Genomic DNA, 16,487 nt, shown 5'->3' with positions numbered 1-16,487 from the left:
AGTTGTAACAGTAGTAAAAGTTGCAATAGTAGTAATAGTTGTAGTAGTAGTAGTTGTAATAGTAGTAATAGTTGCAGTATTAGTAGTAGTAATAGCTGTAGAAGTAGTTGTAATAGTAGTGAAAGTTGCATTATTAGTAGTATTAATAGTTGTAGTAGTAGTAGTTGTAATAGTAGTAATAGTTGCATTATTAGTAGTAGTAATAGTTGTTGTTGTTGTTGTAGTAGTAGTATTAATAGTAGTAAAAGTTGCAGTATTAGTAGTAGTAATACTGTAGTAGTAGTTGTAGTACTAGTAGTATTCCATGCGTCAGCAGTTATTCCACACGTAAAGCAGATGTGTCAGTTGTAATTGAGGCCTGTAAATGGACTCTCTGTTCCCTTGCTGGTGTTAATTAGAGCTGTCTGTCTGTATGTGAGATGATGGATGGAGGGAGACAGGTGTGTCCAACAGAGTGTGACTCCCATCCGCCTGGCTGGTTCAGTCTGGAAAGTCCGGTGGATTTGCAGGGTACCTGTTCCTCCCTGGAGGCCTCCAGCAGCGGAGGTAGGCAGAAAACACTGGACTCCTTCCTCTCTGATGTGGGAAACCTGGTTATCACTCCCACGCTCTGTCCTCACATGCACTTTAGTAAAGTTCATGTAGCAGTAATGCAGAGTTTAGGTAGTGAGAGATTTAACAGGCGGTTTGTCTAGAAGCTCGGCTCCTTCTTCTCCAAAGTACTGAAAACTGAGTAAAGAAATTGATACTACATTGCCTTTACATACAGTTAAGTTACATCCTTTTAGTAATGGTAAGTTTATGAATTAAGTTTCCGTAATAACCTTTGCTAAGCCTACTGAAGAAAAAAATAAGCCTCCTCTTTTGAAAATGGCAGGCTGGTTGTATGGTATTGCTGAATGCTAGATACATCTAAAGTGTGAAAGCTCAAATTCACCAGATTCATGTTACGTTAACATGCTTTAACATGCTAACGTGCTTTTACTAATAAATACATTATTTTAACATAATGTCTTGATAAGGTATGACCTAGTAATAATAATAATAATAATAAACTTTATTTATATAGCACTTTTCAAAAAATACACGAGTTACAAAAAATAGAGTAATATCAATATATAAGGAAATAAACAGTAAAAACATAAAAACGCAGTAGTCAAGATTTATGTAGGTTTGACCCTTGATCGTGCCTTTTTACCACTTACATAGCAAAATTATTTATTTTTATATGTAATGTGATTGTATTTTGCTTTACGTTGTTGGTCTGAAACATGTTCATCTGATGCTGCTCTCTCAGCCAGCTCATCCTTGAAAAATACATTATTCATCTCAATTACCAATATCCAGCACCTGATTTAATAAAGGTTACATTAAGATTCTCAAAGTATAAGCTGTACAGACGTAATATGACAAACTCCCCAGTGAGATGAAGGGATTTTGGCCCATGTTTCCCACATTAGATGAGCAGTAAGTAAATCTCTGGGGTGTTGAGGTCGTCCATTAGAAACCACACGCTGCAACACGTCTGCTGAGGCTGTGCTTTTTTTTTATTATTTTTTTTTTTTTCCCTCAGGTAACATGAGAACCCAACGCTATCACCTCGGATCAGTTAAAGTGTCTCCACAGCTGCGTACGGCCCGGCCAGGGGTTTCTCAAACTGTGGGTCAGGACACAAAATGGGCCTCGGATCTACATGCTAGTAGGTCACGACATGACAAAGTGACAAGTGACAGCTAAATGCCTATAATGTTAAAAATGGAGATATTGATGGAGAGCTGAGGAAACTATATGCAGGTTCCTACAGTTTGGATTTCAAAATTCCAGACTTTTTCCAGACTTTGATGTTGTGATTTGAAGATTTTGGTCCAGTATGATTTACAGATAGTCATCTTGCTCCTACCAACTCTGCCACATCACTCTATAGATGAAGATTAATATTCCCATCGACAAATATCAGAATATGTGAAATGACTGGGGTCTATATAACAACAGAAAATGTATAGTCATGTCTACCAGGCCAGTACAATATTTTCCCATATATTGCCAAGGTCTTTGTGCAATTTCCAAACTTATCAAGACCTGTAAATTACCAAATTCTTTTTCCATATTTCCAAACCTGTGTAGGAATCCTGTACACTTTTATTATTGGAAAACACCAAATATCGATCAGCTCTAATTTTCTGTAAGTGTACAGTACTGTGCAAAAGTCTTAAGCACCCAAGATATTTTATATACATTTTGTCTTAGATGTTTATTTGTTTCTGCATTAGTGCATCAGTAGATTGCTCTTTATAGTACATTTTTGGATATTTAAAAACTTTATTTCATTATTTCTGAAAGCATTTTTGCTTTACAATTTTTTTTTACATCTGAAAGAAATTGTCAACTAGATGATGCTTTTATCTGAAGAAATAATTGTGTAAAATCTCTCTCACACACGTTAACATGTACAAACAATTCCCAAACCAACTCATACCTGCCGGTATGTTTCTCCAAACAATAAACACGACTAGACTCTACAGTTTACCACACACAAACAGCAGCTTGTGGAAAAAAATAGGCTTTATTAATTTATTTGATGACTTGTTTTTTCACGTTGAATTGGACACGTCAGTACATCGGAGACATTTTATTTCATCATAACATGAAAAGGCATCGGAGGACTTGGATCACACATGTACTGACTGATAAATGCTTGGCTCTCCCTCCTACACACACACACACCCCCACAGACGTACATACAGATATACACACACACACACACACAATGCATAGGGAACAACAGACAGGAAGACTGATGGATCCTGGGAAGAGTGTGTGTAGGCATGTTTCACTGAAAGGCTACTTTGTATGAGAACTTAATAAGTAGTGTATGTGCGTTTGTGTGTAGTTTACATGTAGAAGAAGGTATGGCAAGTACTCCGTGTTTGAGAGTGTGAGTGTATTTGTGTTTGCATAATGTGTTTGCTTGAAGGACTCTCCATCTCCAGGCCACAAGGCTGACTTCTCCTCCTCAAAACAGCCGCTTCTCATAACTGTAGGAGAGAAAAAGTAGAGAAGACGGGAGAGTTAATTAGACCGAGAGATCACATGACTATCTCTGTGCGCGACCCGAGGCTTCCTGTTGAAACGAGACAGAGGCAGCAGTGGCCAAAATGGACGGGCAAAAGGGGAAGTTGATAGCCTAACTGAAGGAGGCTGGTGTGTGTGTGTGGTGAGACATGAAACTAGGAGCCGTGTGTGTTGACACTCATGAAATCCGAAACTGAACCAAAACTGTATAACACAAAGCTGTGTGTCCCTAGCTGGGTGGATCTGTACTGAAGAAATGGCAGTTTATTCTGTGCAGTGTGTCAGCATGTTTTACGTGTGTGTGTGTGTGTGTGTGTGTGTGTGTGTGTGTGTGTACCTGTGCAGGCTGTGGACTCCGCCCTCCATCTGAGCCGACGTTGTTCGCCTCTCAAACTTCAGATCTCCAGAATACATCATGGCTCTGCAAGAGGGAGGAAGATAAACACTGTTACACACAAAACGCCAGGTATTAGGGGGACGGAATACACTGTTACACACACAATGCCAGGGTTAGGAATAGAGTGTTACACAGGCAGATAATAAATACTGTGTGTGTGTGTGTGTCCTTACCGGAGGTGTGTGAGGCTCTTGGAGCCGATGTCCTGACAGGAGTGCTGGATGCCGGCGAGCAGGTAGGGAACAAACTTGTGGATGGAGCCTTTGTCCTGCACCGCCCCAGAAACCCCCTGGGCCACCTTAATCTTATCACACTCACTGTGGGGGGAGAGGGGGAGGAGGAGGAGGAGGGGAAAAGGAGGAGAAGACAGAAAGAAGGGAGTAGAGGGGAGAGAGAAAGAGGTTAGAGTGAGATACTGGGGACACTGTTGTGATTTAACCTGCGGGGATAGAAGCATGCGTGTTTAACTTCCACAGCGTTGCTTCTGGACTGTTCTGTGTGTGTGTGTGTTTCTGTACCTGAAGTATCTGGTCTGGGAGCCCAGGTTCTTGTCCATGGCGTCCAGTGATCCCATGCCACGGTATTTCTTCATCCTGATCCCGTCGGAGAAGAAATACTCACCTGGAGCCTCGCTGGTGGCGGCCAGCAGAGAGCCCATCATCACTGGACAGAGAGAGAGAGAGAGAGAGGTGGAAAATGAGTTAATGACAAAGATACTAAAGCCTAAATAGAGTCTTTCTGCTGTGTTCATTGTTTTAGCATGGTTTCACATGGAAGGCAGTAAAAATCCATAATCCAAAGCTGAAAATCTATTGTTTGACTCATAATCCTCTTTCTGTAACATCATGGATTTTAATTAAATCCACATTACACTGTAGATGAACACACAGCAAAAAAAAAAAAACCCAAAACAAAACAGCTCAACCTAATAATGTAGCTGATCCTACTGCTCACTACTGACTGTAGGTTTCAATTAAATATAAACAGAATCCCTGTCATCCATCAGAACATCTTAGAAGGATTTTGATCCCAAACCCCGCCCCACCCCCCTCCTACCTGTGGACGCGCCCAGTGCCAGGGCCTTGGCGATGTGTCCGACCGTCTGGATGCCGCCGTCGGCGATGACCGGCACGCCGAAACGCCTGGCGTACTCCGACACCTTGTAGACGGCTGTAGCCTGGGGTCTGCCACACGCCAACACTGGGTGGAGGGAGGGAGGGAGGGAGGGGGGAGGAGGGGGGGGAGGGAGGAGGGGGGTGAGTATTAAATGATGTGAAAAGATGTCAAGCATTGAATAAGTTAACCCTTTATCCTCTTAACCCTGTTTTTTTCCCCCTAGTTCAACGATCACCGCTGACTAGGACTCTGACACACCTTTCACCTGAGAATACATTTAGACTCATGCTGCAACACTCTGGAAATATGAAAATACATCTTTCTGGTTTTATGTAAAAATTGTAGAGGTTTTTAACACCAGACTGTTCCTTTCTAAAAGGAAAGCTTAAACATATTTCTTATCCAAATGCCAAAATCAGTTTCACAGTCAGTTGCTAAGGGAGCTTACCACACAGAGTTTTACAGAAGACTGATGTTGGACATTTTATTCCATCATTCCATCGTTTATCTTCCATCATAAGTTTTAAATCACCTCTTCAACAAATCCTTCACATCCCTCTCTCATGTCTTCTGGCTCTACCTGTCTGTCTCCCTCTCTCCTCCGCTCTTCATCACATTATTTACTTTCCTTGCACTTCTCTTACATGATCATTCTGTTTGTAGGAATATTGTCAGGTCACTGTGGCTCTGACCCTTTTCCTCACTATTCACTCCTTGTAATGTTTTAAGCTAATTTTACTGCTGCACTCGTTGCAAGAGCTGAATTCCTGAAACGTCAAATTCCTGAACATTTATTATATTTGCCGGTTTTAGTGATTCCGGTCACTAAAAATCCTCCTAAAAGTCACGGTTACCATTTCTCTCTTTGCTTCTGAAAATACTGATGAGCTTTGAAAGAAATAATTGTCAGACAGCAGAAAATCCAATAAACTAATACAAGTGACATGAAAAAAATGTTCAACCGAGTTAACAAATTAGAAATAATGCACTGACTTTTGACAAGGCATGCATGGCCGACACTCCTGACACGTGATGTTAAAAATCACACAGTGAATAGAAGGCAGGTTGGGGACACGTCTGTTACGGCTGTAAAGGCTGGTAAAAGGTTTCATGGGACCAAGATTTCAAGAAAAAAATCTTTCACATCAAACTCTCCAAAGGGGGGGAGGGAGGGGGAGTCAAGATTGCCTAGCGGAAAAACAAACTGCATTGATGCCAGCAGTTGTTTTGCGTGCTGTGAAGCTAGGAGCTGCACAATTATGGCTAAAATGATAATCCTGATTATTTTGCTAGATATTGTGATCCTGATTTTTGATTACAGTTATTCATCAAAAATATATATATATGTATGAGCAAGCGTCTCTAATGCACCACTCAAAGCAGAAAAATAATAAACAAACACGCATCTTGTCCCGTCCCAATCACCCCAAAAGCCCCGGTGCTGCTCACACTCCACACTCATGACAGGGATGTGATCGACAAAACACACAAGTGACAAGGGATGGCAGTGAGAGCGAGAGCAGGGAAGCGGGAATCTCTATTGGACGTGGATGCATGTTGTGTGTCCAAAAACCTGAAAAAACATCATCACATCCCGGTCAGAAAGTAACACACAGGGGGTTCGGACTCGATTTAAAGCAGCCACCGTCTGACCGATGGCAATCATATGCATCCACAAGGCACAAGAGGACAGCATGTCTCGTTTTGATGACATCACAAGTCCAAAAGACCACAAGGTCAGTAGGTGTGGGATGACTGACAGATTAGTGGACGACACAGGAACGAGCATCCAAAACCCCAAAACACCCAAGGCCAGCTTTCAAAACAAAAAAACTACTACTACCACTACTACTACTGATGCAGAGCTGTTAACCAATCAGTGCAGCAGGCTGTGAAGAGGGGGGGCGGGCACACTGTGGTAGTGGAGCCAATGGGAGCCCAGCGCAGGCCGAGGGGGGGAGGGGGAACTTACTGGAGTATCCCGTAACAGTGGATGGGTTTTTGGGGCTGTGGAGCTTTATTGCTGGTGGTACACTGAGGTGAACTGGACACACACACACACACACACACACACACACACCATACAAACACCACACACACACCACAGGGCGGGGAGGGGGGTGCAAGAGAGAATGTAGGAAGGAGAAGGAAGGAGAGAGCAAAAGATAGAGAGAAGGGGATGAGGGAGGGGGAGTACGAAGACAAACAAGATGAAGACGGCAGACAAAAATGGAGAAAGAATTCAATAAGCAAGATGACAGACAGGACAAAGCAAAGAAAAAAACAAAAACAAACAAATATTGCCCATGATTTGAGAGGAATCATGGCCAACATGAACAGACAGATGAAGTCAGAGACAACAAGAAAAACATAAAATAGAGTAAGCAAGACGAACAATACATATATATATATTTTTTGTTTTGTTTTCAACTGTGCGAGATGCACCACAGCAAAATTGATCTCAATGGCAATTTGGATTCAAAACCTAGCAAATAACGAATTATTATTCTTTGACAGTTGTTTTTGCACCCAAAAAGTTCGTTTGAAATCGGCTTCATTTTTCTGCTAAACTGAATCACAACAACCTTAACTTGCAGTTTAACCAACAACTTTGTTTTAGGACCAATCAAACTAATAGGAAGCTCAAGAAATGAACAAGCTATAAGCAAAGTACTGCAAACAATCGAAAAGCTTAAACCTCCCGCTTTGAATTCTACGGCCAAATAACAAAGTCAATCAATTTGTTCAACCGCATAACAAACTGCACTCAAGCTCTTCCTTTTCCCCCTCACATGGCGGCTAGAATAACCAGATCAGAGGCTCCAGATTGGCTGAGGGCTGCTGCGTAGGCGGGAGCAGTCACCCGGGCTGCTGTGTGATTGGTGGGTTTGGCGGTCGTTCGCTCACCTTCCTGTGTGATGCAGATGGAGCCGCTGCCCATTCCCACCCTCAGCCCGTCCACGCCGGCGTCGATCAGGTTCTTCGCCTGAGCCGCAGTTACCACTGCAGCCGCCAGGGGGAGACAGAGGGACAGTTACAGGTGAGAAGGAGGACTATCACTCCTGTTGGAAAGATCCCACTTGTTTATTTTGTGTATTTTTATTTGTGTGTGTGTGTGTGTCCTCACCGTTGCCTCCAATGACCTGTAGCTGTGGGTATTTCTCTTTAACGTATTTGATCATGTTGATCTGGAAGATAGAGTTTCCCTGAGAGGAGTCCTGTACGAAGGAGGAAAACATTACAGAAGAGAGAGAAGTGTTTAAAAAAAAAAAAATAATAATAATAATCATCATTGCTTTCACTTTATATATGGAGCCAATACACACACACAAAAACCTATAAAACCAGTCCACTGTATCCACTACATTCTGACCAGCAAGTCCAGTATAAACTGATTTGCTGATAGAAAATCCAGTTTATCCATTTAAAACCAGTCAGCCATACCAGCACAACCACATCCAACCCGTTCTGCAGCAGCAGGTCTAGCACTGATTCCCTGATAGTAAAGCGGTTTAACTACTTAATAACCAGTAAAATACAGATATAAAATCTTTCTCCATGACTACCCCACTCTGCACCACACGGTCCAGTATAAACACACAATCTCTACCACCTCTACCATGGTCATGTATAAGGCTCTACAAGGGAAATGACCCCATTATCTCTCTTCTTTAATCACATTTAAATCCAGCACCTAAGGAACCAGGTCTCAGGATTACTTAATCTTAGATATCCCATATGTAAATACAGAGCTCAGCAAAAATGGTTTTCGATACTTTGCGCCTTATAAATGGATATGCAATGGAAAATGATTTGCAAAAGTCTTTGAAATTAAAATCCCTTGTTTCTTTAGAAAAGTTTAAATTCTTAAACCATGATGATTCTTAACATTGACTGTAACTGTTTCCACTGATTTGTCTTTGTTTGCAGATTGTCTGCTGTGTGGCAATGTGTGAATGAACTTGTGTCTTTTTTTATAACTGTACTGTTGTTAGCAGGTCTCTCTTGATCTCAATGAGATCTGCTTAAATAAAGGAATAATAATAAAACATAAACCAGTATAAAACCAGTTCCCCCTACCAGTACGACCACGTCGACCCCGCTCTGCACCAGCAGGTCCAGCCGGTACTTGTCGTCGTTGTGGGTGCCGATGGCGGCGCCACACAGCAGCTGTTTGCGGGAGTCTTTGGAGGCCAGAGGGAAGTCTCTGTTCTTCTTCAGGTCTGTGCGGGCGATGATGGCCACCAGCGAGCCTTCCTCATTCACTATGGGCAGCTTACCTGGAGGAGGAGGGGGGACGGAGGAGATCAGAGAGTGTAAAAACAGGCGAGAGAGGGAAGCGAGTATAAACAGTGGCAGCAGAATGTAGGTGAACCCTCTGCCAATCTGTTTTTTTGTTGTATTTTGAATGAAAATTATCATAAACAGGGACAGGGGGTTCAAAAACATTGATAGGCTATGTCATGATCCTTGCCTTTTAATCAAATTAGTCATTCACTTTCACTATGAAAGGGTTAATCTGTATGAGCGGATAAGTAAAACATCCTCCTCACCTTTCTTACTCCTCTGCAGGATTTCATTGGCTTCTTTCAGCGTCACTCCAGCGGGGGCGACCACTAGATCCTCTCGCTTCGTCATCACCTGGGAAGGAAGTGAGACACAGAGACAGAAAATAAAGTAGGCGTTTGATAACATTTTGAACCAGTATTATTTAGGTCAATGCCCCGACTGCAGAGGTCATGAGAATGCAGCACTGTGACAAAGGGCGTGTTCACACCTAGCATGTTTTTCGAGCAGTTTTCGGGCGTTTACTCCTTTAGTTTGGTCTGTTTCAAACTCTGTTGGCACCAAATAACCTCATAAATGCAGGTCTTGATCCTCTTCCAAGAGAACTGCAGTGCGGTTTGTTTGGAGTGAGAATGTGATCCAAACCAACTACAGGAAACCACCCCGAAATGCAAGGGTTTATGGGTAGAAGGAGACAGATATTGACATCTGATAGCCAGCAGTTCCTCATGCTTGGAAAGCCTAGCAGAACAAAATGAAATCTGGGCTGATGCTCATATTCAACCATTCATTCATGTGTCCTTAGGGAAATTACATCACGCTTAGCTAAAGTTAACCGAACCCCCCCCCCCCCCCCCCCCCCCCCCCCCCCACACACACACACACACACACACCCTAAACCCCGCCCACCTCGCTGAGCGGCAGGTTGTGCTCCTCCTCCTTCAGGAAGTCGATGTCCCTGGAGGAGATGATGCCCACCAGCTTGCCGCCCATGTTGCCGTTGTCCGTGATGGGGATGCCGCAGAAGCCGTGGCGCGCCTTGGCCTGGAAGACGTCCTGCACGCGCTCGTTGGGGCTCATCACCACGGGGTCCGTGATGAAGCCCTGCTCGTAACGCTGCAGGAGGGAGGGAGGTGAGGAAGAGGAGGGAGGAGGAAGAACAAGGGGAAGGGGCAATGGGGTGGAAGGGAGGGAGGGGGTAAAAGAGGAGGAAAGGGTGGATCAAGGAGTGGATAGAGAGGGGAAGAGAGGGGGAGGTCAAAGGAAAAGAGGTGGTACATTAGAAAGGGTACAAGGGATTGGAGAAGGGAGGGTTGAAGTGCAGAGACAGGTCGAAGGGAGATGAAGGGAGGAATACAAGGAGGTAAAGGAATGTATTAGGCTCCTGAAAGCCTGCTGGATGGTTAACCGCCTACATGACAGAGCAGAGGAGCGATGGGTGGAGGAAGAAAACACACTTCCACTGGATCTAACTACAGCAAAACTGACAGCAGAAACTACACAGGAGGAAAGAAAATGAGATGAGAGAGAGGTTCATGTGAGACGGATGAAAAGATAAACACAATTGAAGAAAAAAAAGCAAGAAAAGACCATCTAAGGAATGAACGGATGCAAAAACGGCAGAGCAAATGCAACAAAGAGAATCCAAAAAGACAACATGCTGAGGAAGAGAAAGGGACGGGTGGGTTACAACAGAGAAAGAGCATAGACTGAAGCAAAGGAGGAGATGAAAATGAGGAGAGGAGAGAAATGAAAGGAAACACCAGAAGAAGAAAGAAGAGAATGAAAACTATAAAAAAAAGATAGTTATCGTCGCTACCTTGACTTTGCGAACTTCGTTGGCCTGGAACTCTGGAGTACAGTTGTGATGGATGAAGCCGATGCCTCCTGTTAGCTGGGAGGAGACAATGCATCAGTGTGTGTGTTTAAGTGTGTGTGTGTGTGTGTGTGTGTGTGTGTGTGTAGAACAAATGTAAGATACGTCTGTCATACTTACTGCCATAGCGATAGCCATGCCGGCCTCTGTGACGGTGTCCATGGGAGAGGAGACTAGAGGGGTTTTCATGGTGATCTGCTTGGTGAGCGCTGAGGTCAAGTCCTGCTCAGAAGACAACAGAGGGATATTTGACATGATAAACGATAAACTACTGCTGTGGACAGGCTATTGTGATAAAGGGTCTGAAATTAACACCCACTAAGCGCCAAATGATGGTAAAATTAGGTTTTGGTGGATAAATCAGCAAGTTTTACCCACCACACTGGACAGTAACGCCTCTAACTTTGTCCCTGCTGACCACCGTACACTCTCTCTGACTGTCAGCCAATCGAATCAAAGCAAAACAACGGCTCTGTATCAGAGAGGCTTCCGATTGGCTTCCTGTTACGCTGCTCGACACCAAGTGGCAGCGTCTACGTTTCTGTTAACTTTTCTTCCTGTTTTTCCCTCTGTCTGTGTTAGCTGAAAATTGATGACACAGACCAAGACAAAAAAAAGGATCCATTGTGTAAGCGAGCGAGCATGTTTCAAATTAGTTTTAAATTATAATAGAATTTAAAACTCTAAATCTGCTCTTATCTGTTATTGAATTTTTTTTTTTTTTGTTACTGAATGTTTCACACAGTAACCTATCTGATTCTATACACAAAATAGCACTGAAAACGGGTATAAAAATGTATATGAATTATTTTGGCCAGTAAAAATTAGCCTGGTGGGTTTCTTTTTTTTTTTTTCTTTTTTTTTTATCTTAACCAGCCCTTGGCAGGTGAGACAACTGTTAATTTTGGACACTGATGATCAGCCAGCAGGGTCAACCCCATTGTATGAGAAAATAAAGAGACTAAAGGGAGTTTAGTCTCTTTATTTTCTCATACAATGTGGAGCAGGCTGTGACAAGCAGTAGTAGTACTAGTGTTGTTGTTGTTGTTGTTGTTGTTGGGGTAAAGTGTAGTTTCTGAACTGATGAGTGCTGACGGCTGTCCAGTTAGACTGTCGTGGTTGAGGTTGGTGTGGGCTGCTTAAAACATGTGGTGAGATGTGGGCTGTATGTAGGTGCAGCATAACTGTAGTGTTGGAGAGTGTATGTCTGATTTATGGGAAGCCAGAATTTACTGCCGAGTCTTCTGGAGGCATCATGGGCCGAATTCAGGGAAAACCTGTGATGGGAGGGGCTCAGCTGATAATCCCAACGACACAGCCGCTCTCACCCAAACATCCGAGCCAGGTGCTCAGCTTACTCTAATACCACAACAGCTGCTTTAATCAGATTTGGTGTGTCCTCCTGCACCCAGACTCACCACTTGGTCTGATGTGAAGTCGATGTAGCCTGGCAGGATCAGGAAATCACTGGAGGAGAGACGTGGGACAGGGGGAGGGAGGAGGGGAGAGGGAGGAGAGAAACAGGTTAGGGCAGCAGAAAACATATAGTCATGGCAACCTTCCTCCCCACGGCTTCAAACATGACTCAGCCAATCAGAACTGAGGACCAGAACTATCCGTTTCACAACATGCAACCTTGACGCCAAAAGTGACAGAACTAAAACCAAAACTTTAAAACACTAAGAAATTAACTACTGTAAACCAAGATTAGGCCTACATGGCAACTGAGGGAAACTTCAAAGTCCAATTTCTATGATCCAAGATTAAGGTTAGCGCTTGACTTAAAAAAATAAAATAAATGAATAACCTTGGGCTTGCACAAGAGGGAAATCCCTAACAGGATGTTTTAAGTGTTTATGGCAAACCTTCCACTCATGTTTCTGTAAACAGTGAGTAAATACATTCTTGCTGAATGTCTTCTAGTTCAGAAATAGAAAATCAAGAAGCCAAGATAGGAAAAACACGACTGAAAAAGCCTGTTGAACAGGTGAATTATCTTTTTCTGGAAACCCCACAGGGTGTCGTGTTGCTGTGTGTGTGTGTGTGTGTGTGTGTGTGCATGTGTGAAATGTGTCTGCCAAGCAATTCTTCAATGCGAAGTGTGTCAATCCATGTGGCGTATGAGTGGCAGTGCAAGCCCATGTTTCAATGCTATGCCTGTGTGTGTATACATTTCCATTTAGAGAGAGAGAGAGAGTCCATGCATGTGACGTACGAGTGACTGTCAGCCTCCTAACTGCTGCCACGCTTTAACATGCCGTGAATAATATAAACCCCTTCCAGGAAATCATGAGGAATAGCCTATCTCTCACAGGATCAAAAGTGTGGAGCTGAAGCTCACTGTGCAGGATTTTCTTATCTGATACCAAAATCAATATTAAAGACAAGAAAAATACCCATTTCTTTGCCAATGTTGACTTTTGGTGATAGCGCTTTACTTCCTTCCTCATTCAAATATTGCTTTTTAAGATAAGTGGTGATCACAAGAGGCTTTGTTTCCTGTTCAAAAACAACTTTTCAAAATGTATTACAATCTACAAGCTCCAGTAATATGTGTGACATGAGCTGATGCCAACATTAGGCCGCTACAAAACTTTAAGGCAAGTATCAGCCACCCACTTCTGCTTTGTAGTAAAGTGTACTACCAAGCAGATCTTCTAAATATAGCCAAGTCGGCACAGTCCAGCATAACAACACATGATTGTGTATGCCAGCTGCTAAATTTGGGACCTGCTGTGTTCAGAGAAGCAATGTGTTGCCACTATCCCCCTGTTAAGACTTCACTTCCAAGACTGTACAAGTGTTTTCATTTTGTAAACCAAGGACTTCACTTACCAGCTATTTTTTAAAGTGCCATAATCTGTTTTACTGTATCTCACTCTCCATGTATGTCCTCTTTTTAACTGCCAATGGGTAAATCAAAGCTACACACAAAATTCACACTAGTGATAAAAGTTTACTGATGGCTCAAAAAGGCAAACCTCTATTTCTGCTCTGCTATGAATAACAGCGATCATCACCCAGTCTGTGATATAAATGAAGGGGGGGGGGGGTGCACAGAACTTGTCCTTATAAAACAAACTATGCTGCTTTTGTATTCATATTTGCATAGCTGATGTGTCACAGCAGATATCACAGGTATTAATCAGGCCAGACAGGGGTGAGATCAGAGTCAACACAGCAGGAAAAAAAAATACCACTACAAAACCAAACCCCTTCATTTTATCCCTGAAATATCCTTAAAATCCATGTTACATACACTTGAATTATTCATTAAAAATAGCATAGCTTTAAAAAAAACAAAGGGTTAGTATCATGGGTTTTTAAGGAATCTGTTCATGGGTTGATACATGGAGACACTTTCTTTTAATGCCTTTTGTGCATGGTTATCAACGTGCAATCTTATCTTATTAATGAGTTATTAATGGAAAGCTCCTGTCTCCCTGAATTTCTCATTATATTACAAAGTAAGCAGTCAAAGTTTAAGAGGGCTTTGATGGGGTCTTCTCCATTAATAACTCCTTTAACCAAATATAAGGGGATTTTGCATGAATTAAGGGGTGAATTAATGTAAATATGAGGTTGTAATAATGTAAATAGCGATTAGTGGTTCGTACCCAGGACTGAACAGCAGTTTTGTTTTCAATGCAACCTCCATTGCAAAATCCCACCATACATTCATCTAATATTGATCATCTGTAATTTGGGCAGCAATCCTTCATTCAAAGATCAGTGCAACATCACAGTCTTATCTGACAACAGCAGCATCACATCTCTAAGAAGAAGGTTGCATAAGTATTTTGCAGATGCCTAACGTTAGCATTATAGCTTAAATACAAAACCACGAGGGACTGCCATGGCGGGAGTCAAGTAGCCCGTGTAGCCCGGGGCAGAGGAGCAGACATGCAGCCTTTACTTGTATGTGAGCCCGTCTCCTCCGTTAAACAGCTGCTGTCCCGACAGCCCGTCGTCGGGAACGTAGCCGGTCTGTCCGCTGATCAGGTAATCCGCCATACCGTCCGGGTCGACACTTCAATTTAGTCTGTTCAGTCTCTAAAAAATATCACCTAGCCGCGAAAACAGCAAGCGAATTCACACACATACACACACACACACACACACACACAGGCCCGGGAACCGACACCGAGAACTTTCTTCGTCTCTTCGCCTTTCTTGTTGTCGGCCGATCCGGCTTGTTGTCTGTCAACTTGACGCTAGTTGATCAACCGTCGCCCTCCTCTGTGTTTCTGTGGTCCAGGCCGACCGAGGGGGGCTGATTCTGGCCGTTCGTGTTGCCGTTAACCGTTGGAATTTAAACTGAAAATGTCGGCATGTGTGATCCTTTCTCGGGCCTTTCTCCGCTACCAAAAGCTACACGCTCTCGTGCCCTTTTCGGTTCTGCCTCTGGCACGTGTGTGTTGTTCCCGTCTGACAGGTTTTCCGTGGCTGGCGTCACTTCCGTCTCGGCCCCGCCCCCTTAGCGACAAAAACCGCAAATGTTGATTTATTTATTTTTTTTACTATTAACCATTATATTAGGCTACACATTATAATATTTGAATAATAATGTTACCCTGTTACTCAACATATTTCTTGTTTTAAAAAACGTGGTTGCTAAGCGATGAATGGTGATTTGAGGTATTTTCGAGCAGCTATTTCGATACATCTGGGAAGTGTTAAGTGGTTTAGTCTCCTTTGAAACTCTCAAACGCCATGATTACAGTATCCAGCCACAGAAAGCTCTTTCAGCTTTTTCCACACTTAAAGGGGCATTGAGTAATCTGTGACTTCTATCGACCTCTATGGGCGACCGGTAAGAACTGCAACAGCATCAGCAGGTCTCACCCCGTCTCACCCCCACCTTTTTCACATGGGTGGCCTGTTGCTGCCACAAACATAGTCACATTTTCACAATAGAGACAAGTAAGCTAGTAGAAATCCCACAGAAAGGCAGTAAAGGTAACAGATAATATTAAATTAACAGCGATGCGATCACAGGTGAGAATTTATCAGGAAGGATGAGTTCAGCAAAAGTTGGCCGTATAAAGTGGGACACTTACGTTTTTTGTGTATATTTCTAAATGAAAATCCTCATTACCGTTACTGACTCCAAATCACATCACATCCTTGATGTGACATCATAGAAACGGGCGGAGCAAACCTCAGAAAGCTCAGCCAAAGTCTCTCTGGCTTAGCCCTCACAGCGGATAACGTCTCTGTCATAAACTGCACCATGCCATAGTTTGTTGTACTGCATAATACTTACACATGCATGAAAAATGTACATAGGCTACTTATGAACAAATGAATGTGCTTAAATTGTAATTGGGATAGCCTACAGTTTTCACTTGAATTATATCATTGTAGAATAGAAGAGCGTCCCACTTTATCTAACCAGCTGTCCCACTTTGCCAACTGCTGAATGAAATTTGGCTTTGGGAACACTGTGCACAAATGCATGTCATTCATCCTGTAGCTATAATAACAACATGGATCATTCTTATTTGATTAGCCAATGTACTGAGAAATTCAGACATATAATGTGTTTGGCTGGTGTGTTGGATAGAGGTTGAATGACGTCACAGATGTCAGAAATGCAAAACGCGTCCCACTTGCGCTGAATTCACTCTGTTCTCCGCGCCTCAGCCAATCAGAACCGCGGACAAGAACTATCTGTTTTATAAAAGGGAACACCTGCTTGTCCTGCTGTGGGATAAACACTTGGGGGCGCAATCCTCC

General features: G+C 43.0%; 1 protein-coding gene across 1 annotated transcript; it reads right to left on the bottom strand.

The window, feature by feature from the left end:
* Positions 1–2,544: 2,544 nt before the first annotated feature.
* Positions 2,545–15,164, bottom strand: impdh2 (IMP (inosine 5'-monophosphate) dehydrogenase 2). The gene is made up of 14 exons (XM_071903153.2): positions 14,665–15,164; positions 12,167–12,215; positions 10,869–10,970; positions 10,692–10,766; positions 9,782–9,988; positions 9,139–9,226; positions 8,666–8,865; positions 7,713–7,803; positions 7,493–7,588; positions 4,526–4,669; positions 3,988–4,132; positions 3,643–3,786; positions 3,410–3,493; positions 2,545–3,035 (listed from the first exon to the last, which is right to left on the bottom strand). The coding sequence occupies exons 1-14, from the start codon at positions 14,760–14,762 to the stop codon at positions 3,014–3,016; spliced, it is 1,545 nt and encodes a 514-aa protein (XP_071759254.1). The 5' UTR covers positions 14,763–15,164; the 3' UTR covers positions 2,545–3,013.
* Between the last annotated feature and the right edge of the window lie 1,323 nt (positions 15,165–16,487).

This window comes from Centroberyx gerrardi, chromosome 14, assembly GCF_048128805.1.
Source record: "Centroberyx gerrardi isolate f3 chromosome 14, fCenGer3.hap1.cur.20231027, whole genome shotgun sequence".
Classification (NCBI taxonomy): Eukaryota; Metazoa; Chordata; class Actinopteri; order Beryciformes; family Berycidae; genus Centroberyx; species Centroberyx gerrardi.
Note: the sequence above shows the minus strand (reverse complement) of the source record. Positions and strands in the feature narration are given on the sequence as shown.

Excerpts from the sequence above, each read along its gene's own strand:
- impdh2 (XM_071903153.2), bottom strand. The coding sequence starts at position 14,762 with ATGGCGGATTACCTGATCAGCGGACAGACCGGCTACGTTCCCGACGAC. Across the intron at positions 4,670-7,492 it reads CATCTGCATCACACAGGAAG|TGTTGGCGTGTGGCAGACCC; the intron begins GTGAGCGAACGA and ends CCCTCCACCCAG. Across the intron at positions 3,787-3,987 it reads TCCCAGACCAGATACTTCAG|TGAGTGTGATAAGATTAAGG; the intron begins GTACAGAAACAC and ends CTCCCCCCACAG.